We start from the raw sequence: 24179 nt of genomic DNA, 5'->3' as shown, positions 1-24179 counted from the left end.
CTTGCTTAGAGTCAATAAGGAGTTAGTGGCAGAGCTGAGATTAAAAATAAGATCTACCAATATCAAAGCCGGGCACTTTTCCCTGGGCTGCTTGGTGTCCACATTTAGAGGTAGCCAGGGACAGTAAATGGGGGCATCAAATGCATGGTGCAGGAATGTGGACTTGATCCAGTAGGCAATAGGGAGCCACTGCAGGTTCATTAGCAAGTGAAAGTATTAACCTAGCAGTAATAAATGAATATATTGGAGCAGAAAGGAGTTTTCAGAAGCTACTTTTCAGGAGTAGATATAACAAAATGCAGGCATGAGACATGGACTCCTGGATTGGAGTGGACATTATGAAAGCGGGGGGCACATTTAATAGTAAGAAATGGCAAACTATGTTGAGTGCTTGAATATAAGACACAAAACATTTGAGCCTAAAATAAGAATGATTCCAAGTTTTGGAGCCTGGGAGACTGAGAAAATAATGTGTAAACTGAGGGAGGAAGAGTGTGGCTAAAAATGTGAATTTCCTTTAGACCCACTCTCTTTTACTGTTTTGGTTTCTTTTAGTTTTGTACATTCTGTCATCTTTGTAGAAAATTACTAGAAACCTGCATTGTTCAGCAGGTAAGTAACTGTTGATTGATTTCATTTGATCTATTGCATCAACAATTCATTTGATCTATTGCATCAACAATTCAGGGGAGCCTCGGGGCCCCTCGGCCTCACATAGAAAAGGTGAATCCAGCAACTCTTTATTTCATGAGAACTGATGAGGTTTGAGGTTAATATCTGGCTTAATATATATTATGCAGACTTTTCAGTTCTTTGAGAATCCAATCTGCCTGCCTGAATGTGACCCCGGTTTTTCACTCCCTGGCTAAATGGTTCCACGTGTCTGTGAGTTCAAGTAACTATGTCTGTATCATATGTTTTTGGTCTTTCCTTGCGTGTGCGAATTTCAGAGGAAGGGTTTTTTTCTGGGAATCAATTTCATGAGAATCTCTACAGCAAAGATCTAAGCAGGTTTTAGATTAGGCAAAATTTACTTTTTCAGAAAATGATACTTGAAAGCCAGAATTTCTCTTTTTGTGGGACAACGTCCTTGAAAATTTCAGTAAATATACAATGTGTTTCAGCATAAGAAAAGTAAAGAATTAGTTCATTTTCCCTTGGGAAGAGACGTTTAAGTCTTCTGACCCTTTTATTAGTAATCACCTCTTAGCACAGATTTTGGGAAAATGTCTGCATGAGTTTACCATAGATTGGAAAAAATTTGTGAGGAATTTATGAATCCTTCAATCAGAACTCTTTATATGATTTTTTTCTTCTTTTACCCACTACAGTGTAAACACCTGAGGGTATATTCTTTACCTCTCTGGTTTAAACTGTGTCCCTAGAGCCTAGAGCTTGTAGGCACAGAGTAGGCACCAGTGTTTTTTGAGTGAATTACTTATTATATTGCATAATTATCAATTAGTTATGTAATTCAATTAGTCAAAGCATAATTGAGCACCTACATGTTCCCAGAGTTCTACCAAAATGAGATGCTTTGGAATAATGGGCTCTAATTTATGTAAACTTCATATTCATTGTTTTTAGTCAACAGCCAACTTCTGAGCATATCCCAAACAAAATTCCAATATTTAAAAATGTTTCTTCAGAGAAGAAAATTCAGACTAATTATGTAAAATTGAGGAACCCTTTGCCAACATATGTTCCTAGAGTTTGTACCAGAAAGGGGAAAACGGAAGATGCAATGCTGATAGATCTACACAGGGCAAAATAGGATGTGTTAGCAGCTTTAAGTGAGCAGCTGAACTCAGGGTGACGACTGATGGCTGAAAGGGGTGAAAAGGACTATTTAGGTACCACTTGAAATGTGAATGTAAGAATACTTAAGGACTTTTTGAATTCTGTTACTTCCCTTATTATAATTTCAAGTAAGCGGAAATGATCTTTAAAGGGGACGTTTGTGGGGCACCTGGGTGGCTCAGTTGGTTAAGCACCCGACTTGGCTCAGGTCATGATTTCTCGGTTTGTGGGTTCAAGCCCCGCATTGGGCTCTGTGCTGACAGCTCAGAGCCTGGAGCCTGCTTTGGATTCTGTGACTCCCTCTCTCTCTTCCCCTCCCTGCCCCCCAAATAAAATAAACATTAAAAAAAATTTAAAGGGAACATTCAGCCTAATTTATTTATTTTCTCTGATGCTCTCTACCACTGTGCCCTAACATTTGTTTTCCTTGCGAGGTCCCAGAATGAATTTCCAAAATAATGGTTCACCACCAAAGCTTTATGATCAGCTCAGTTTATAGTTGGGTCAGGCCGTTTTCAATAATTTCTTGTTGCTGAATTCATGTAAGGTGACAACAGTGGCTTATATTGCCAATCCTATTTTTCTTTAAAATCTTTCCAAACTTTACATAATCAATTGTGAAATGCCAAGACTATGAAATCCTTTGTTTCTTTTATCTTGTCCTCAGGAGGCAGTGAAATGCTCCGTCACTGCTGATTTGGAAGAGGATGTCAGAGTTAATGACGTAGGTTGGGCTGTAGGAGAGGACAGTCCTCTTAGCTCACAGCAGTGACTGGCATGTGCATTCAGGGCCACGGTGAGCAGGGCATTGTGCTTTTGCTGGTGTTTCCACACCTTCTTTCTGTTTTACTTTATCTTTTTTTGGTAGAATCTATTTTCTTGCTTGTTGGAAATTTAAGTTTGAAAGTGCTTGAAAATAGTATAAAATAATGATGTGTTCATTTACAAAAATTAGAAAATAAAATTAAGCAAAATAAAAAAAAATAAGATGTGGCAAACAGAAAGAAGTCAATGAATTATGATCATTTATTTAAATGAATCACAGTCTTACCAGCTTGATGTGATCACTATAAACATTTTGGTGTGTATATTTCCATTTTATTCTACGTTTTCCAAAAATAAAATACTATGTATTTTTTTGTAACTTGATTTTCTCACTAACCAATATATTATCAATATATTTTCACATCAACACATATATATCATTTCTAATAGCTATGTGTGTAGTACATATAGTTATACATATGTATGTGTAATAGCATAGTTATTTATACCACATAGTTATACCATAGTTTAATTATCAATCTATAGACTTTAAAATCAGAAATTCCTTTTATTCTAAAATTTCTTAAAATTGCTAACAGGTGATAGAATACATAAGCACAAATACACTAACTTAAAAATAAAGTGATACATACTTAACTTACGTGTATGAATATATATATGTACGTTTGTATAACTATTAGTGTGTGTGTACATATTGCTGTGTGTGTATAAATATATTGATCTGTGTATGTGTATGTATGTGTATATAACTTACACATTCTTTTTATTTTAGAGAGAGAGACAGGGAGAGTACAAGTGGGGAAGAGGGGCAGACGGAGAGAGAGAATCTTAAGCAGGCTCCATGCTCAGTGTGGAGCCCCATGTGGGTCCGGATCTCATGACCGTGAGATCACGACCTGAGCAGAAATCAAGAGTCGGACACTCAACTGACTGAGCTACCCAGGCGCCCCTAACTTACAAATCCTTTTAAGCAAGCAGGCAGGAAGGTGGATTTCACCCACATGGTATAAAGGAGAAATAGCACCTGCATTCTAGTCTTGTAGTTCCTTACAAATTGAGTATCCCTGGCTCAGGGATGTAAGTCTCTATGCATCCATTTTCTTACAAGCGTAATCTGACCAAGAACAATATCTTCATATAGTTCAGAGCAACTTTGAGAAGATCAAATGTACCTGAAAACAACATAAAAAAATCAAGGTAATACACAAAGAAACACAATTTTACGTATGCATAAGGTGAAATGTGCTCACATGATACTGTGCAGAAGAATTGCGCTAAGGGTTTTTAGACACCAGAAGTGGTTTCTTTTGGCAAGAATGGCCTATCCTGTGCTAGAGATTCTGAAACATGCACCTAATAACCCTGTGTAAAGGTTGATTTTAAGCTATGAAACAGGGAAGTGCACCGGAAAGCCCTGGAGGAGTCTTCAGCTCCTTAGTTCCTGACCTGGAAGAATTCAGGGAACCCGTGATTTTGTGGTGAGGCTTTCTGTGCACATTTCCCAAGCAGTAGAATGCCACGTGGCCCATGGGATGAACTGAACTTTTGGTTAGAGCTGAGGATTTTCCTGTGAAGTCATTATTTGCTGATTCATCATCCCTCTGGAGCAAGCTTTTTTAAGGGCCAAGGGCCCACCTGCTTCTACAGAAAAGCTAACCGATGAACTCGTTCGTCATTGTGCTGCTGTGTTTGGCCTCCCATAGAGCACGTTTCAAGAACATTTCAAAAGGAAACTGTGCAGTGGGAATGAAAAACACCACCACCACCACCACCAAAAACACTGAATATTTTTTAAAGGAGCCAGAATTCAGGAGACTATGTTTGAAACAATGTCTTCGAAAAAGACATCAGGAAATAACGTGGTAGGGTCGAAGATGATCCCTGTGTTCAGAATCAGGAGGGCAGTTTCTCCCCTGCCACCACGGCTACTTAACGCTTTAGGCAAACTGCCTGCCCTCTCTGGGCCTTCTTCCTTATCTCTGTAGCAGATGCATACATGGATGGCTCTTACCTGTGAAAGAGATGATGCTCGTTAACAGCACGTTAGCCACGATTTTCGAACTTTCAGTCTTAAAAAAATTACTGTCGTAAATGCATTTTCATCCTTAACAATTTTTATCCTTTAATAATGAGCATTGCAGTAGTATCTTGAAAAATGTTTTAAATTTATTTTTTTATTTTTGGGGCACACCCGGGTGGCTCAGTCGGTTAAGCATCCAGCTCCTGATTTTGGCTCAGGTCATGATCTCACAGTCATGAGATCTGAGTCCCACCTGGGGCTGGCTCCACGCTGACCTTGGAGCCTGCTTAAGATTCTCTCTCCCTCTCTCTCTCTCTGCCCCTCCCCCACTCACTCATTCTTTCTTTAAAACACAAAACAAAAAAAAATTTTAAAAATTATTTTTTATTTTTGAAGACTTGTAATGAAATACATGTAACGTGAAATTTCCCATTAACCGCTTTTGAGGATATAGGTCAGTGGCAAGAAGTATATTCACATTATTGTACAACGGTCTCCGGAACTCTCTTTGTCTTAAGAAACCAAAACTCTGTACTCATTAAACAGCTAACTCCCCATTTCTTCCCTCCTGCATCCCTGACGGTCACCATTCTATCTTCTCTGTGTGAACTTGGCTATTCCAAGTACCTCGCGTGAGTGGAATCACACAGTGTTTGCCCTTTTGGGTCTGGTTTATTTCACTCAGTGTTCTTCAAGGTCCATCCGTGTGGTAGTGTGGGTCAGATTTTCCTTCTTTCTAAGGATGAATAACATTCCTTGTATGTGCAGACCACATTTTTTTTTATACATTCCTATCTGTTGATGGACACTTTGGGTCGTGCCCACCTTTTGCCCATTGTGACTAATGCTGCGATGCCCATTGTGACTAATGCTGTGATGAACGTTAGTGTGCAATATCTGTTTGAAACCCTGCTTCCGACTGTTTTTTTCTTTTGTTTTTGTTTTCGTTTTTGTTACGGGCCCAGGAGTGGCATTGCTGGGTCATGTGGTAATTCTATTCTTAAGTTTTTGAGGAACTGCCATCATGTTTGCCATAGAGGCTGCACCATTTTATATTCGCCCCAAAAGGGTACAAGGGTTCTAATTTTTCCACATCCTCACTAACACTTGTTATTTTCTGTTAGTTTTTTTATTTGTACTTTTTTGATAGTAGCCATTCTCATGTGGTGAGGTATTATCTCATTGGGGTTTGGGTTTGCATTTCTCTAACGATTATTAACCCTGAGCATCCTTTCGTGTGTTTTTGGCCATTTGTGCATCGTCTTTGGAGAAATGTCTTTTCCCATTTTTGTTGGGGTTGAGTCATACCTTAATGGCACTCATGAAACTCATGAAAACGATTTGAAGATATTTGAAGTCTCATGAACTATTGGGCGATTTCATATACATTGTGTGAAGACAAGATTATGTATCATACTGGGATTCTAAAAGGAATAACTTTATTTTTTATTTCTCCTGCATTTCTAATATTGAAAGAGAATGCATCAGATTTTTAATTTTCCTAAATGGTATTCTTTACTCTTCCCCCACTCTTGCTCTAACAATGGATGGTAGATAAAGTTTATTAGATAGCAAGATATGCAATTTATTCTGTAATAGTGAGATTTCATCAAGTTTATTCCTATTTATTTGAAACCTTTCCTTCCTATTTAGTGCTTTATTTTCCTTCCTCCCTCCCTCCAGCTTTCTCACTCTCTCTTCCCCCTCCCTCCCTCCCTCCCTCCCACCTGTCTGTCTTTCTTTCCTTCTTTCTTTTTCTTTCTTTCTTTCTTCTTTCTCTTTTTTTCTTTCTTTCTCTCTGTTTATTTCTCTCTCTTTCTTTTCTTTTCTTTTCTTTTCTTTTCTTTTCTTTTCTTTTCTTTTCTTTTCTTTCTTACCAACCCTGTGTAGGTGAAAATTATCTCTAGCGTTTTAAAGTTTCTAAAACAATAGTTGGGAGATGATATTGGACAGAACCAGATCACCAAGGGCCTTGTGTGCTCAGGATTTTATATTACAGAGAACTGTGACACAAGACTCTTTTGCATTGTGAGGTTTCCATCTTAATTGTTTCTGGAAATGATGTTTCAGAAAGCAAGGACTATCTTATGTCAGACTACCAGAAAGTTTGCTAGTAACTTAATTTCATATAAAATATGATTCCATAGAAAGAGAATGGAAGAATACCAAAAAATGACTAATGAGTAGAGCTGATTTACAAATCATAGAATAGGATGCCAGTCACTTCTTGGTCACCGCTTAAATATGACCTAATGTGATAGTGAGGTAGTCACGGCCTTGGGTGATACTTAGGAGGAAATAATGAAGAAGATTATGGTGTGAGGAGTTGTGCTATTCATGAGTAGGAACCATGAGGAGATACGTTTCTGTGAGAGAAATGGCATCTTGGTTGAGGTGTTCCAGAAACAGACCCTGAGAAGAGGATTTGGGTACAAGTAGTGTATTTAGGAAGTGAAACCAGAAATACTTGGAAAGGGAATGGGGAAGTGAGAAAGGGTAGAAAATTAGCTAAAGAAATTCTCCTTCACAGGCAAATTATGACTGTGGGGAGCTGAGGCCCAACTGTGCTAGGGAACCCTGAGAGCCTTTGGAAAACATGTACCTCAGGGTTTCCCTCCCAAGGGGCAGGGAGCTGGGGTATTTAAATATCAAGTCCCGTCAGTCATTGCTTGAGGGCTCATCTTGGGGCCAGTGAGTGCTGAGCACCTCCGCACAGGTGGAGAAGTGGAATCTGGCAGGTTGAGAAGCTCACCCACAAAGAGGTGCAGGTGCTGTTAGTGGAAGTCTGGCTGGTCTGGCCTGGTGGTAAGGATGGGGGGTGGGTGGCGGGTTTAGGGGCAGCATCACTACAAGTGGTCTGCTTCCTTCAGGTGTCTTTTTCTCCCCCGTGTTGGAGCCTCAGAACCCTCAGAACCATCGTGATTATTATCACCAGCAGCACCTTCAGTCCATTTTAATAATTAATGTCAGGAACGTGTGGATTCTGTAGGAAATTGTGCTTTGCTATTTATTAGTTAAAAGCTTTTGCTTAGGGGCGCCTGGGTGGCTCAGTCGGTTAAGCGTCCGACTTCGGCTCAGGTCATGATCTCACGGCTTGTGAGTTCGAGCCCCGCATCGGGCTCTGTGCTGACTGCTCCGAGTCTGGAGCCTGTTTCAGATTCTGTGTCTCCCTCTCTCTCTCTCTCTGACCCTCCCCCGTTCATGCTCTGTCTCTCTCTGTCTCAAAAGTAAATAAACATTAAAAAAAATTAAAAAAAAAAGCTTTTGCTTAATACTTTCTATGTGGCATATCTATTCCTAGGCATTTGTAAAGAGAATCTCTTTGGATCAAAATCTCATTCTACTCATAACGTTAGATAATCTCAAATGCAACACTATTTGAACAAAAACATGCGCTAGGTCACGTGTGAAGGATATAGTGAGCTTGCCAGCATTATAATTGTTGTCCAAAGAACTTAAAATACTTTTTATAGCGATTAATCTCGTGCAAAGACGACAAGAGAGCTAAGACCTAGAAACCGCTATTCAGAGGGCTCCACTGACAATGGACAGAATAAAAACTTATTCTACTTCATCTTTTTCTTTTCTTCATCTTTTTTTCTTTTACTTCATCTTTTTCTTCATTCTTTCTCTTTTCTTTCTATTCCTTTTCCCCATTCTTATGATTGGTTCCTTGTAACTGATGTCAATAAAATCCTAAATTTTTTATAACTTTAACAATTTTACAGTACAGCATGCATCCATGTTAAGTCTAGTTTGTCTCAAGATGCTGGTTATATCTGCTTTTTCACTGTGTGGACACTGACCTGAGTGCTCTGATTAAGATCACACAGTAAGGGGCTTGCATTGAAATATTCTTTAAAAAAAATCTTTTTTAATGTTTACTTGTTTTTGAGAGAGAGAGAGAGAGAGAGAGAGAGAGGGAGGCACAGAATCTGAAGCAGACTCCGGGCTCTGAGCTGTCAGCACAGAGTCCGATGTGGGGCTTGAACTCATGAACCGTGAGATGATGTCAGACACTTAACTGCTGAGCCACCTGGGTGCCCCTGCATTGAAATATACTGATTCCAAATCTAGGGTTGTTCTTCTGTGCTGTCCAATGACTGTAGATACTCTTCTATGTTAGTGCCTGGATGAGACCATTTGGTCTTAGAATTATTTAACCGATTTCTGGGTTCCGGTCTGAGTTCTGTTTCTTTAATGTGAAAGAACTCCATAACTTTCCTGTTTTATGATGCCAATCTAGTTTGGTGTCAAGGTTAAAAAATGGATCAGTTTCATGAATTCTGGGGCTGAGATATGATTAATTTCCCCTGAAGGCTAAGATGGTAGAACCTCAATGACCCGTGCTTAGCACTCAGTAAGGGTTAGCTATTGTTAGATGTTTCTCAAGTTTATCATGTTTCTTAACGGATTTCAGGCCTTATCACTGTCAGGCCTGCTTCTGATATCTAGGAGAGAGGAAGACACAACAAAGGCAAACATCATTTTTTCTTGCTTCCTTGCAGGGCTTGTCACGGCCCAGTGCTAATAAGCTCAGCTGTCTGCCCGCAGGTCCAGGTATATTTGCAGAATGTACACGCATTTCCTTTTCTGAAAGGAAGAGGGAGATGAGTTGCTTATCAGAACAAAGCAGCGTCCTGGCCTGTAGCACAGGCAGGCAGACAACGAGGGAGCCTTTAGGTTGCTTGCAGTTCTTTTCTGTGGGAAGGAAAGCCGTAAAAAACTACTAAAACTGTCTAAAAAAATAACGATGTTGCTCCTAAAAGTCCTCAGCCTGTATTCCACCAACGACGTACAGTCAAAATTCTGTGCTGTAAGGTCTCTGGGAGTAGTTATGACTTGTGTGGGGCGACATCGCCATGTCGTAACCAGTTACGTTCATTTGCTTCTATTTGTTTTTAATTTTATGGATTGCTTCTTTTTTTTTTTTTTTTTTTTTTTAGTTTTTGGAAAATGTAAATCATTGACTTCATTCCAAAGTCAAGATTGTAAAACAAATTACAAACAGATAAATCTTGTTCCCGTTCCTGTTTCTCTACCCTCTTTTCTCCTTTCTTTTACGTTTGCATTTCCCCCATGGTCTCCTTTACAAATACAACCAAGTATGTGTGCAGAGGCATATCCGATCTCTTTTTGTACATATAATTTGCATATTATATCTACTGTCCTGTATCTTATTTTTCACTTACTGTGCCTGGGAGGTTACTCTATATGTATATATGCCATGTTTTATAGTTACTTGCTGCATGTGGATGCCGTAGTTTATTCAATGGTCTGCTGATGCTACACATTTGGATTCTTTTGCTATGGCAAATCATGTTGCAATGCACATGTTATTACACGTATTTATATTTAGGACAGGTCCTAGAAGTTGGATTTCTGGGTCAAAGGGTAAATGCATTTTTGCTAGTTACTGCCCAGTTTCCTTCCATTGGGTTCCATTCTGCACCATGTATGAGAATGATTGTTCTCTGTAAAACTAGAGTTTTCCCCATTGATTGTACATTCTCTTTTCTTTTCTTCCATATAAGTTTGTATTTCAGAGAATATAATTCAGATTTCCGTAGGGCTCACAAGTCTGTGTGATCTGTGAGGACTTAGTAACAAGTGTTTAAGACCATATGAGAAAGGATGGCTCTGCTTAGAGCTTAGACCCTGCCTGTTTCCAGCATGTTGGGGGTTTCACGGCAGAACTGAGCAAACCACAAGTTTATCTGGAGAAAATGGAGTTTTTGCAGCTTCTCCTGATTCTGGTATTCATTGGGTAATCTCACTTATGTTTGCTTGTTTATTGGGGGTGGTGGGAAGCAGGGAGGGGCAGAGGGAAAGGGAGAGAGAGAATCTTAAACATTAATCTTAATCTTAAGCCCTGAGATGGGGGGCTCGATCTAACAACCCTGAGATCATGACCTGAGCCGAAATCAAGAGTCGAATGCTTAACTGACTAAGCCACCCAGGCAACCCCCTCACTATGTTTATTTCATGCAATTGCAAGAATGTTAAACCCATATTCACATGTACGCAGAAAGGTGTCTTACAAAGAAATATATATTTTGTTTTTTAAACTATTTTCCCCTCAAATTTAAAATTCTATTCATTTTAAGACCTACCATATATTTAATATCAGGTTTTGGGGGAAAATGCAGCACTAAAAATATATAATGATTCTAAAATGCCTCTTGATTTCAGCATTATTTGAAGTATAAAAAAATCAGGTTTCTTAGAATCAGAGAACTATGATTCCACTGAGAATAGAGAGATAATTATACCTTTTATTTTTAACTATGAAATATGTAACAATTTCCTATATCACACATATCCTTTGTTTCTGGTTTTGTCTTCTTTAGCCTACTTAGTCTCTGGAATATATATATATATATATATATATATATATATCAGTCTTATTTTTCTAGGTCTACCTTTGTACCTTTCAGATATATGTAGATACTTATAAAATAATTTTGTGTATTTTGCAACGTATTTGTAGAATGAAAAGCCAAACATTATCACGGGGAATGGACACTGATGTTTGCATTTAAATATTAAAACTTGATGTCGTATTTTAATTAACTTTCAAAAATATGTCTGAAGTGTGGCAAATTCTATATAAAATATCTTTGTCTCTAAAATTCCTGTAGTCTAAAATGGAAGCCACAGTTTAGTTTAAACCACAGAATGCAGGAAATACTAAACCAATTGTGTCTCAAATTTGAACAAGTCATATTGAGTCACCAGTGGGAGCATCTGAGACCTCATATTTTACATTCTTTCAAGTCTTACTGATAACCAAAGAGGTTTTATTATAGTTTTATATTTTCCCAACCTTTTTTTGAATCATATATACACATACATATATATATGTATATGTATGTATATGTACATATATATGTATATATGTATATGTATGTATATGTATATGTATGTATATATATGTATATATATGTCTGTGTATATATATACATATATATATATATACACTTTAATTTTCTTTTAATGTTTATTTTTGAGAGAGAGAAAAAGAGACAGAGTGCAAGCAGGGGAGGGGCAGAGGGAGAGGGAGACACAGAATCCAAAACAGGCTCCAGGCTCTGTTAGCACAGAGCCCAATACGGGGCTGGAACCCATGAACGGTGAGACCATGACCTGAGCCACAGTTGGATGCTTAACTGACTGACCCACCCAGATGCCCCTGGATCTTATATATTTAAAATATATTTTAAAGTTCTATTGGAATATATTCTACAAATCGTAAAATTCACCCTATTAAAATTTACAATCCAGTAATTTTTGGTAAGTGCGCTGAGTGATGAAGCCATTATAAGGATCAGTTTTAAACAGTTTTCATGGTATCCATCAAATCCTTCATGCCCACTTACAGTTAATCTTCATTTCCACCCCCAACTCCAGGCAACCCCGCTATTTTCCTTGCTGTCTCCATAGGTTACCTTTTCTGTACATTTAATATAGAGGAATCATACAGTAATATGTGACTTCTTATATCTGGCTTTCACTCAGCACAATGTTTTCAAGTTTCATCCATGTTTCAGCGCATGTTGATAGTTCACTAAACAATATTCCATTGTATGAATATACCACACTATTTACCAGTTGGTAGATATTTAAATTGTTTCCAGTTTTTGGCTTGTGGGAATAATGCAGCTATAAATATTTGCATGCAAATCTTTGCGTGGGCATAAGCTTTCAATTCTCTTGTGTAGATACCTGGGAATGGAATTGCTGGGTACTATGGTAATTATATGTTTGTGTTTTTTAGAAATTGCTGAACAGTTTTCCAAAGTGTCTTCTGCATCTCATTTTAGCACTTTTTTTATTGCCAGAGGAAAAAGAGAGTGATCCTTTCTTTCTTTTTCTTTCTTTCTTTCTTTCTTTCTTTCTTTCTTTCTTTCTTTCTTTCTTTCTTTCTTTCACACGTATTGAATGCCGATGTTGTCCTGAGTATTAATGATATGACAATAAATGACAAGATTATTTCCTTCGAGATGCTCATAGTCTACTGGAGAAACAGAGATATAACCGGATAACTAACTACAGTAAGAGAAGTCTGGAAGTAAAGCCTACCCCTGGCACAAAGAAGAGAGTACCAATTGCAGGCTTAGAGGAACAGGGAAAGGTTTTGGAGAAGGTCAGAGCTGAATTGATTTGTGGTGCTGTATCCAGGGGAGTGAGCTTGGAAGGGATTGTAAGTCTTAGAGCAGAAGGGTAGCCTGTCCTGCTTACAGCCAGAACCCCTTTGCTCTGATCAACTCTTCTTTTTTCCACTGCAGTTATTGCCTGCAATGGGTTATGTGTTTATTTGTTGAACTACTGTCTCTTTTCCCCTCAAGGGTAGAGATCTCTGCCTGTTTCATCCATGGATATATCCTAAATCTCTGCCACAGTACCTCACCCAAAGAAGGTACTTAAATATTTGTTGGATAAATGAATGCGTAACATGAACAGATTTCATAAAACTGTGTGTAATGCTGCCTCATACAGCACCTACAGATGAGATCCCACTGGGGTGAACAAGATCAGAGTTGCTGGGAACGTGGACGGACTCACATGTGAGGAAGAACGCCTTTGAGATTGTTGAACAGCAGACCAGAAATTGAAAAGCCTTGTCTCACTCCAGAATTTAAGATACACTTGGTGAGGCAAGGTTGCACAATGGCCAGAGGATGATTTGGTGGCTCTGGCAAGAGAAGATTTTATTTCGTTCGGACACAGAGGGAAAATTGCAGGTACCAATGCAGAACTTTCAAGTAACTTTTTGGAAAGTTAGGCATTACTGAGGAGGAAGGGTACGTTCGAGACAGTTATTTTGGTTAATGTAACAAAGAACAAGGGATGTGAAGGGGTAGGAGGAGAAGAAGGAGGAGGAAGAGGAGAAAACTGTCATTCCTTTAGGATTTTCCCAAAGTGATTGTCATTTTTAAGGCATTTTTGCAAGTCAAATAAGCAAAGGCAGTTTCTGACACAGTTATCTGTGATTTTTGAATACAGCTTGAGTGTCTTCAGTACAATGGAAAGCTGCTTTTGCTAATGAAGGACTTACTGAGGAAACACAAAGGTATCTTTTACTCAAATTCATTTCGGTTCTTAGCTGAAGGACTAAGCCATTTCAGTTGTGCAGGAAAAAAAATCCACCTAATTGAAAATTTACTATATATATATATATATATATATACACACACATATTACAGTATTTATTACAATATATATTACAGTATTTATATACACACACACACACACACACACATATATTACGGTTTTCGTTGATTGACTTTGTATTATTATCTAAGATGGGCTCTTTGTGCCGAAAATAAATTGCCTAGAGAATAACAATGCCATAAATTGGAGGCCAATTCTAATTCAGCTCAAATGGAAGTATGGTTCTTCTTTGTTTGAATTGTTTGTTTAATTTGGTGGAGTCAGGGGCCAGGGACATTGGAGGAGATGAAATTGTGTCACTAAGCAGGCCTTGATCATGACGGTCTCTCCTACTCTTGCTGAGGCACTCGGACTTTGTCCAAGAGCCACTGGGAGCTGTGCAGGACTTTAATGAGAGAAGTGACAGCAAGTCAAGACTTGCTGTGACTGTGATTTGGACACCAAATGAGGGGAAAGGATAGAAGCGGAGGGAGGGAGGGTGGTTTGCGAGACTCCGCGGTAAGCGAGGTGAGAGTTGGTGGTGAGCGGAGGAAGGAGCGAGGTGATGCAGGCACAGAAGAGCTGGGACAGAGGCAGCAGTGAGGTGGTACATCTCAGTGATTACTTGCACACAGGCTGAGAAGGGGATCAACGATGTGTCCCACATTCCCCTTTTGGACATCAGGATGGAAAGTGGTATCATCCAGTGAGGTAGAGAACACAGGAGAAAGAGGACCAGGTGTTTTGTGGCATAAAGTGATAAGTTTGGTGTTGGATTTGTCACTCTTGGGAGTGTCTTAGTTTGTACAGCTATGACACGATGCCTTCAACGGGTGGCTTAAACAGCAGTCATTTACTCCCCATGGTCCTGAGGCTGGGAAGTCTAAGATCAAGGTGCTGATAGGCTCTGTGTCTGGTGAGGGCCTTCTTTCTGGATTGTAGATGACTGCTTTGTTTGCTGTAACCTTACTTGCGGGGGGGGGGCTCTGGTCTCCTCCTCTTTTTATAAGGGCTTAATCTCATCATGGGGGTACTTATCCTCAAGACTTCATTTAAAACCCAAAGGCCCCACCTCCAAATACCGTTACACTGGGGCTTAGGGCTTCAAAATTAGAATTTGGGGTTGACGGATACAAATGTTCAGTCTATAATCGGGAGCCTGTGTGTGGACAGTTATGCTAGGCAGTTGGATCTCTGGGAGTGGAGCTCAGGATTAAATCCCAGTTTGACGTATAGATTTTGATTTGGAATTATTTAAAATTTTATTTTAAGTAGGTTCCACCCCCAGTGTGGGGCTTGAACTCATGACCCTGAGATTAACAGTCGCATGCTCTACCGACTGAGCCAGCCAGGCGCCCCTTGAGGTATAGATTTTGAATGTGTGCGTATCGTGGGGGGACGTGCGGTCATGGTGGTATCTGTGGTCCCCCCCACAGAGGGTACTGGAACGAGAAGGGATTAGGTTTGTGGTCACAAGTCTGGGGAACACTGCCATTTAAGACACAGGCAGGAGAAGAGGACCTCAGGAAAGCGAGCACAGAGAGTTGGAGGAGAAGGGGAGCAGCAGGAATATGTTGTCAGAAGAGCGAGAAATGAGGCATTTCTAGAGGGAAACTGTGAGCTTTAGGATCAATTACTAGAGTTCAGTTGAGTGAGGACCGCGAAAGTTTGATGGGACTTATGGGCATGAAAGTCGCCGGGGGTTCATGCAACTCTAGCTTCTGGGAACAGTGGGCGTAGAAGTGAATGAGGGGAGGAAATAGAAACAAATGGAGAATGCAGGTGGTTTTCTTTCTAAAGCCATTATAGAAATCGGCATGGAAATACTTCCGCCTAATGTAGGTTATGGTTTTTAAATTGAAGTGAAGTTCTCATAAGAGGATCCATTTTAAAATGAGGCATTCAGTGGCATTAGGTGCATTGGAGATATTGCGCAACCCCCACCTCTGTCTAGTTGCGAACGTTTTCAACCCACCGAAAGGAAAACCCGTACCCATTAAGCAGTTTCTCTCTATTCCCCACTTTCCCCAGCCCCTGGCAACCACTCATCTGTGTTTTGTCTCTGGATTTATCGATTCTGGATATTTCATGTAAACGGAATCGTATAACGTGTGATGCTTTGTGTGTGGCATGTATCAGGGCTTTATAGTTGTGTAGTATTCCATTCTGTGGCTATACTGCAGTTTGTTTCTTCCTCTGTCGATGGGACTGTTTCTACCTTCTGGCTACTGTGAGTAATGTTTCTGTGGAGGACATGTATGTATAGACGTATACGTGTATACACACACACACACACACACACTAAACACGTATATATGTTTATTGCTGGAGCCTAACAATTTTCCAAAATTATACTTTTATATAATGCTGATGAGAGTTCACAGGAAGCGCTGTGGATTGTAGAAACAGTTGATCTACACTCTATGTTTTTTAAGTACTTTGCGTTCTTTTTGAGATAGGATTGGTGAAACCATCATCTGGTAAGTACACAGTTCATGAAGAGATCAATAAGTTGAGGGGTGCCTGGGTAGCTCAGTCAGTGAAGCTTCTGACTTGGTTTTGGCTCGGGTCATGATCTCATGGTTTGTGAGTTCGAGCCCCGCGTCGGGCTCTGTGCGGACAGCCCGGAGCCTGCTTGGGATTCTGTCTCCCTCTCTCTCTGCCCCTTCATCACTCTGTCTCTCTCAGAAATAAATAAATAAGCATTAAAAACAAGAGATAATCTGAATGGAAAAAATATATACATCATTTGATAAGAAGGAATTTCCCTTTAGAATTGAGTTTTGAGGCTTATATGAAAGCATTTCAAACAGAGAGTTTGGATAGATTAACTCCTGTAGGAGAGGGAAGGTTGGATAGGCAGAGATTCAAATGTTTCACAGTTTCATGTTGCCGAAGGAAAAGTAGGAGCTGCACTCTGGTTGCAGATAAAGGAAAGGTGCAGGATGATAAAGTGAAGGGGGAGGACCCATGGTGCTAAGTTAATAGCTAGTGGATTTTTAAATTTAAGATTGGATTTTCAAAATCAAGTTTTTACTCCTCTGCCAATAAGCACTGATTGACTTACGATTAATCTTGTGGACTGTATTTCCGTACTCAGAGATATGAGCATAGATGGAAGAAGATGTGGGATCCATCTGGGACCAGCAGTCTAGCTTCCTATTGTTGTTACAGTTTGTTCGTAGAGATTAACAAATTCTCAGAGAGGTGGAACAATAATTACGTGTCCTATACGATTTTTGGTGTTTGGAGGTGACATTCAGGCAATGTTCAGCAGGGCCATTTTTTTTTCCTGCAGCCTTTCCTTTGTAGAAAGGCCTCCTAAGAATGGATTACCGAACTGAGATTTTCCAAGGAATGGCTCTGTGGTTTAATTCTGTGGAACAGCCTATAGACGTGGGAGAGGAACTAATGTTTGTTGAGTAACTGTTAAGCGTTTTATTTATCTGAGCTCCTTTAAGTCTTAGAACCACCAGTGAGTCGTAGCTCCATGATATGAAGCCCGATTTGCTAACTCCAAAGTCAGGCCTCTGTCCCCGCTAAGCTGGAATGCTAATTACGTTCTACCTTCTGTGCTTGTGGCTTACTGGAGTTTGAGAACTGGCTTACTGGGATGCCTACTAACTCAGCAGGGAGTGGAGCTCTGACTGGTTAGCTGGCATTTTCCAGGAAGACGGGAAAGGGGTGGGCGAGGTCCTGTGCATGCCATACGTTGGCCATACTTAAGCTGCATCATGTTACTTCTCGTGGAATAATTTGCGATGACTTATCAAGAGAATATTACTTTCTCTCATAAAATACGTATCTGGATAAGTCCAGTGCTGATTCGGGGAGGTATCTTTTGATTGCCTTTCTTTGCATTTATATGATCTCTGTTCAATGTATGTGATCTCTATAAACTTACTAGGATTGATGCATTTATTCATATCTGTTGTATGTGTTTTTCTCAGGCAGAGAAGGCCGATGGATTTGTCAACCTGCCCGATTTCACTGTGGAGAGAGCTTCTGAATGCAAGAAAAAGCAGTAAGTTGTCTATCATTTCCTATAAGACTCTGAACCAGAATAACTTCCTTGAATAATTTTCATTTCTCGAGTGATGTGGTGACTTGGAAGTTAGTGACGGTAACACCCAATGTCTTGAGAATTTTGAACCTCATGGGTTGGCATCCTAAACAGTGGTCTAAGCTTTTAACCTCTTGTTGTCTGGAATTTCATTTTGTGGAACAGATGGATTTTAAAACCCCACGGAGCTTTGGCATGGCATATTTTTGACACCTGTGTTGGAGATGGAATGAAAAACAAGCTCCCATCCAGGTTTAGCTGGGAGATCAAATGTCAAGATTTTGTCTTTCTAAAGAGAATGACCAGATCAACAGGACTGGCCAGAGCTGCAGATATGATCCCAAGAGCAGTTTCTTTTTCTTAGTTCTTCACATTGGCATCCTGGATTTTGAATTCTCTGAGACATTTTCGACTTTGGGATTGTGCCCTAATACAAGTCCAAAAGATTGAGAATAGACAGGAACCAAAAAAGTCACCAGCTTATGGTCCTTGTTGTGCTGACAAGGGAACAGCACAGAGTCAGGGCTTGCCTAGAAATCACAGGAGAGCTGGCTCCAGACCAGCTAACCATGCTCCCGTCCACGTGCTTTTTCCGTGGTAGCATCCCAATGCATTTTGCAAATGTGCCCTCCTCACCTTTTTCTTGTTCTTATTCCTTATCCTACCTTTGACATCTTTTTCTGTCTTATCAGAAAAAGCATTTCCCTACTGACCCATGTTACAAGTTGTGGCAATTGACTAGATTTTTCTAAGAAAATGAATAAAATTATTAGCTTTAAGCCCTGCCAGTCTCGTCTTGCTGCACGTATCCAGTGATACATGAGGTCGTGTTGATTCTCGTGGTTTTGACTGAACTGGTTATTTACCAAAACCCTGGCCTCTACTGCAGGACTTCCGGTCTAATGGTGAAGAGGATATATTTCATTGTTTGCTGATCTCCAATGTTTTATACTTTTCTTTTAAACTGGAAAAATATACCTTTTATTTTTCTTTTACCCAAAGACGGTGGCTTGGGTTAAGATTTTTGATGTGTTGTCACAGTATAGAAGTTCTATACTTGATTATTTTCTGATGTATAAAATTCTTGTATGTATTTGATTGTATTTGAATTAAGTATTTTGCTTTAAGGAGTTGATCTGAGTATTTTGAAGTGACACTTCTAAGACTGTAAATTTTAATTTATTGTCTTTACAGCAAAGCAGTTAGCAATCAAAAATAAAAGAATATGCCCATATGTTTTAAATAGAAACTATGGGCTGGCCAAGACTCAGTCCTATTCTGGATATTTCAACATGATAAATTAATTCTCTGCTCTCTACATGAAAGAGGTTAGACAGTGGGCACTTAATGTAATTAAATTATTTTTTGCGAGTTTACAAAGAAAGCAGATGAGTTGACCATATTTATATTTAATTTCATTTCAAACCCATTGACAACTACACTAATTTTTTCTTAATGTTTCTGTGCTTTCCCCCCTTCAAGTGCTTTTAAGATCAGCCATCCACAAATCAAGACCTTTTATTTTGCAGCTGAAAATGCACAGGAAATGAGTGTGTAAGTAGAGAAAATTGCTAAATCCAATCTTTATGGGAATAGATTACTTTGGTCAGGTGTTCGAATTTTAAGTCTATATTCATATTAATTCTTGTTTTATTTATTTCTGCTGCTTTAAAAATTAATTTCCTTGGCACTTAAAGTGTTCTTGCTTTCTTCCCTGACTTGGAAGCGTTTCGGAGAACTACATATATCAAAATGGCTATTTTAGGAAGAAGTAATAAGATTCTTCAGAGGGAACCACTAAGTTGAGAAAGGAAAAGACAGAAGTCATTATAAGAAAATGTTACAGTGAGAATCAGCATCACAGTGATAAAGTCTTAAAAGTACTGTGACCGATCTCACAGCTTTTAGAATTCTATGTGAAAAATATCTATAACATTTCTTATGTGCTGTGTGATTATCATCATGATTCCGTGCTTATCACAATTCATGTTCTAGCCTGAAAATTTTGTAAAGTGTCCTTGCTCAGAGTACATCTAACATAACATTTTATATCTCTGACACCATTTCCTGTTTTTTTTATTTTCTGTTTAAATAAGTGGAATGTATGCACTGAGGACTACCAGCCCCACTCCATCCCCTACTGGTTTAGATTATGCTGTGATCACAATGGCTGCTAATTGAATGAGGCTATATATACTTGAGGTGCTTGAGGCATCAGTGGGCCCTCTATTTAACTTAAGCCCTATTCTCAGAATTCCGTGTTCCTTATTACCTTTACGTAACTAATAAAATGTGTCAGTGGAATACCTACTATATGTCCCATTGCAGCAGATCCTGAGCAAGAGAAATAAAAGAATACATACATAATTCATTCAAAGAGCTTATGGTTTAATCTGTTTTGTTTAGTTATACATAATGATTTTTTGAGCAATCTGCTCTATATAATTTCTCTTCACCGTCTTGCTCTAGAAACCTAAAGAAAACTGCTTTTCACCAAACGTTAAGCATACATGCACACACACACACACACACACACACACACACCCTTCTTGCGGGATAGAAACCTAAAGAAAACTGCTTTTCACCAAACGTTAAGCATACATGCGCACGCGCGCGCACACAGACACACAGACACACAGACACACACACACACACACACACCCACCCACCCACCCACCCACCCCTTCTTTCGGGATATCCCCTGGCAGGCTCATCTAGCTAGAAACATTCTCACCTGTTCCCTAAGCCGCTGCCACAACCTTCAGATGAAGGCAGAATGGCTCTTTATAGACCTTTGGGAAAGCCCATGTTAAATAACAAGGCAAGGAATTGACAAATTAATTCTTTCAGACAAGACTTGTATTTACTTAAATGAAGAGAGATGTTTGTTTCTACCCTCTGATTTTAGCTTTCTTTGCCTAGCTTTCTCAAGTGCCTGAGAAGGAGAAAAGCAGATGCCCACAAGAAGATAAAAAAACCTCACAAAGCTCTTTATTTCTCTTTTTATTTGTATTGGTAACTAAATCCTACTGATTAGCAAGCCTTAGGTGTGTCAGTGGTGTGTGAAAGGCTTAACGTCTTACCCAGCAGTACTTGGAGCCCCATGATACTGAGGGTCAGTCTGGAGCTGAGCCATCGATTAATCCCCAGTGGTCCTTTCTGGCCTCTGGTGGCATTAATAGCCATCAGTGTGGAATCTCTTTGGGCCTCCACGTTAACCCTCTTCTCCCACAAGATTATGCACATGGCATTTAAAGATATTTTTTCCGCAGCGGCACCTGAAGAGCACCCTTTCTTACTGATATGGCCAGTTTAAGCCAGTAAATACTGTAGCTGGGTATTTCTTTGTGAGATGCAGAGAATCTGGGGGAGGGAGTGGAGAATCTGGACGCGTGCGGAGACCAGCGTCCTGTTTTAGAAGTTTGCTTCCTTGGGAAACTGCATTTTTGGGTGGTGACATTTCGCTCAGGGACGATGAAGGGAAAGGTAATTATGTTTAATAGAAACGCTGTGTTCTGCAGGGACCCTCAATTTACAAGCACGGGGGTAAGTAATTAGGGTCATGGACGAGTTGGTTTCTAAACCAAGACTGGTTGGTAGCTGCCTTTCTCAGACAGTGTTTGTGGGAAGAACCTTCTTGTTTTGTATATCAATTTCTTAACACTTGTGCTCCTCCAACACATCAAGTTAATATACAACAAACTCCCAGGAAACATCTGTCATCTTCATTTATGTAAATATAAGTCTTTTTGTGCATCCATCTATTTAGCCACAAATAGAAATTTTCTTACTGCCTTGATGTTTTTAAAAAACGTTCTTAGCAAAGGAGATACGGGAAGCCAGTGGGTTCTAGAAGGAAAACAGTCAAATAAGATTCTAAACAATCACGTTTTCCATAGCAAGTAGCTAATGGCGGCAATTAAAAGGACACGAGTTTTGGGTAAGTGCTGAGAGGAATCTTTATTGTCAATATTCGTGTGTTTTGCCATATTTCTGTGTTTCTGTGTTCTGGAAAGGAACTTAGAAATGCCTTTTCAGGCATTCTGAGCTCAAAACTATTTTTGTCTTGATATGTTAAAAAAATTTATCTTTTTCACTTTTAGATGCTTTTTTTTGGAGGGGGGGAGAGGATCAGTATACAATTATGAAATCCGGTATAAACTAAGAATAGTTTATGTTGGTATTTTAAAAGTGAGCCATTACATTCATTGTGGTTTGCCTGACCAGTTTTTAAAAGTGTACTTTAAAATGTTTCTTTTAGTTAGATGACACCTAAGATATATTCTTGTAAAAAATTCTATCATACAGAAGGATGTAAAGTGAAATCCTTCCCATACCCCCACCTTCACCCTCCAGTTCAATTTCTGTCCCCAGGATTAACCACTTTAAACAGTATGACTGACCTATATCTTTCCTGATGCTTTTCTTTGCCTACCAATTTGTGTACATGTACAAATATATAGTTTTAAAAGTACATTGAATCTGGCTGATCATATTGTTTTGTACTTGTTTTTTTTTTTTTTAATTAAAAATGTTAGGATTTTTCCAGGTCATCACAAAGCCTTTATTACCTTCATTTATAACATTGATTTTAATGATGAAATTAGTGTCATACTTTATCCATTTTCCTATTAATAGATGATTATATTGTATCAGTGTTTTTTCTTTTTGCCATTGCAAATCTTACTGAGTTAACATTCTTCAACATCTATTTGTAGTCTTCAGGATAGACATTTATAATTCAAATTGTTAGGTTCAGGGTGTGGATATTTACATTTTGATTAGTATCATCAAATTGCCTGCTTAAAATCGGCTGTCTCAATTTTGATGTTCAACTCAACAAAGGATCAGAATGTTTCCTCCTAAATTCTGGAAATCGATGGCATTTTAAAGTTTTGCCAGTCTGGTGGTGAATATTTTCCTGTGTTTGAATGTGCATTTCCCAAAATACTATTGAGGCTGATAAGTTTTTTCTATTTCTTTATTAGCCATTTGTGTTTTTTTCTGTGATTTACTGGGTTTTTTTTGTTTTTTGTTTTTTGTTTTTGTTTGTTTGTTTTTTTTTTTTTGGTTGTTTATTATTCTATCAGGTCTTGATGAACACTTTGTGGTTCCTGTGGCCTGATCTGGGCCTGTGTATCAGTCTGGTTTTAAGTGGCCATTGAAGAGCTCATGTCTTTCATGGTGTTGAAGGGGCTCTTAAATGAGGCGAAAGTTCAGCTTCCTTCTTATAGAAAGGCCTATTTTATTTGTTTCTAAAAATCAAATTTATATATTTCCTGTTAATAGAAAATAAATATGGCAAGACCATGGCAGATGGAGGGTTGGGTAAGGATTCCTAATATGTTGAAATTTGCAGACTTGGGAGTGTGTGGTGTTGAGGCAATGGTGGGGGTGTGGCATGCTGAATAGTCACGAGGCAGTACAGGACTAGAAAAAATGAAAGCAAGAGTGAGTCAGTAAGTGCACCACATTCTTGCTGTTATTTCTTTGATATTGGTTGACTTAGGCCTCTATCGAGTGCACTGGTTTCTCCAAAAAAGATGTGAATGTAAAATACGAAATACTTTCTAAAAATCTAGGAGACTGGAAACAACTGGGAAATCAATCATATTATCACTACCCTAAAGTAATATTTTTCCTTTAAATAGAAGGTTAGATAGCTAGGAACATACAAAGTTGACCCATTTTGTGACTTTTAAGAATTTGTGTCATATAGTATGTTCCTGGCTAACCCCTTGAGATGGACCTCCAGTGGCCTGAAATCATGAGCCAAGTTTGAGTTCCTGAAGGTTTATCTAGTTCTATTTTTATTATTGACGTTTTGTTGAAATTTATTGCCAGTAAAATGATAAGTCGGTAAGAAGATAGGACATGGTCAATTTTTGCCTAATATAAAATTTTTCAAGGAATCAGAAATTTCCCCAGCTTAGGAATGCCTGTCAAACTCTGGCCAGATCTTTTATTGAGTAATATAAAAATCCTGGCTTGAAAATGGATCATCTTTTGTTTCTTCCTTTATTTTTTTGTGGAATAAAATTACATTTTAAGAATTATAGAGATGGAACTTTAATGGTCAAGTTAACTAAATTCAATGCTACAGGTTTTGTTTTTACATTTTTTAATGTTTATTTGTTTTTGAAGGAGAGAGAGACAGAGTGTGAGTGGGGGAGGGGCAGAGAGAGTGAGGGAGACACAGAATCTGAAGCAGGCTCCAGGCTCTGAGCTGTCAGCACGGAGCCCTGCATGGGGCTTGAACTCACGAACTATGAGATCATGACCTGAGCCAAAGATGGAAGATTAACCCACTGAGCCACCCAGGCGCTTGATACGGGTTTTGATGATTGCTAAAAATTT

General features: G+C 39.0%; 1 protein-coding gene across 1 annotated transcript in view; it reads left to right on the top strand.

Annotated features, from left to right (window-relative positions):
- The window catches only part of IPCEF1 (interaction protein for cytohesin exchange factors 1), a 76265-nt gene that overhangs the window by 7823 nt on the left and 44263 nt on the right, over positions 1 to 24179 (top strand). Inside the window, exons 3-4 of the mRNA XM_043592640.1 lie at positions 17710 to 17783; positions 19305 to 19376. Of these exons, the coding sequence (XP_043448575.1) occupies positions 17710 to 17783; positions 19305 to 19376 (146 nt within the window). The remainder of the gene's footprint in view (positions 1 to 17709; positions 17784 to 19304; positions 19377 to 24179) is intronic.

This window comes from Prionailurus bengalensis, chromosome B2 (assembly GCF_016509475.1).
Source record: "Prionailurus bengalensis isolate Pbe53 chromosome B2, Fcat_Pben_1.1_paternal_pri, whole genome shotgun sequence".
NCBI lineage: Eukaryota > Metazoa > Chordata > Mammalia > Carnivora > Felidae > Prionailurus > Prionailurus bengalensis.
The sequence above is the reverse complement of the archived record's forward strand: the minus strand, read 5'-3'. Positions and strand labels throughout refer to the sequence as shown.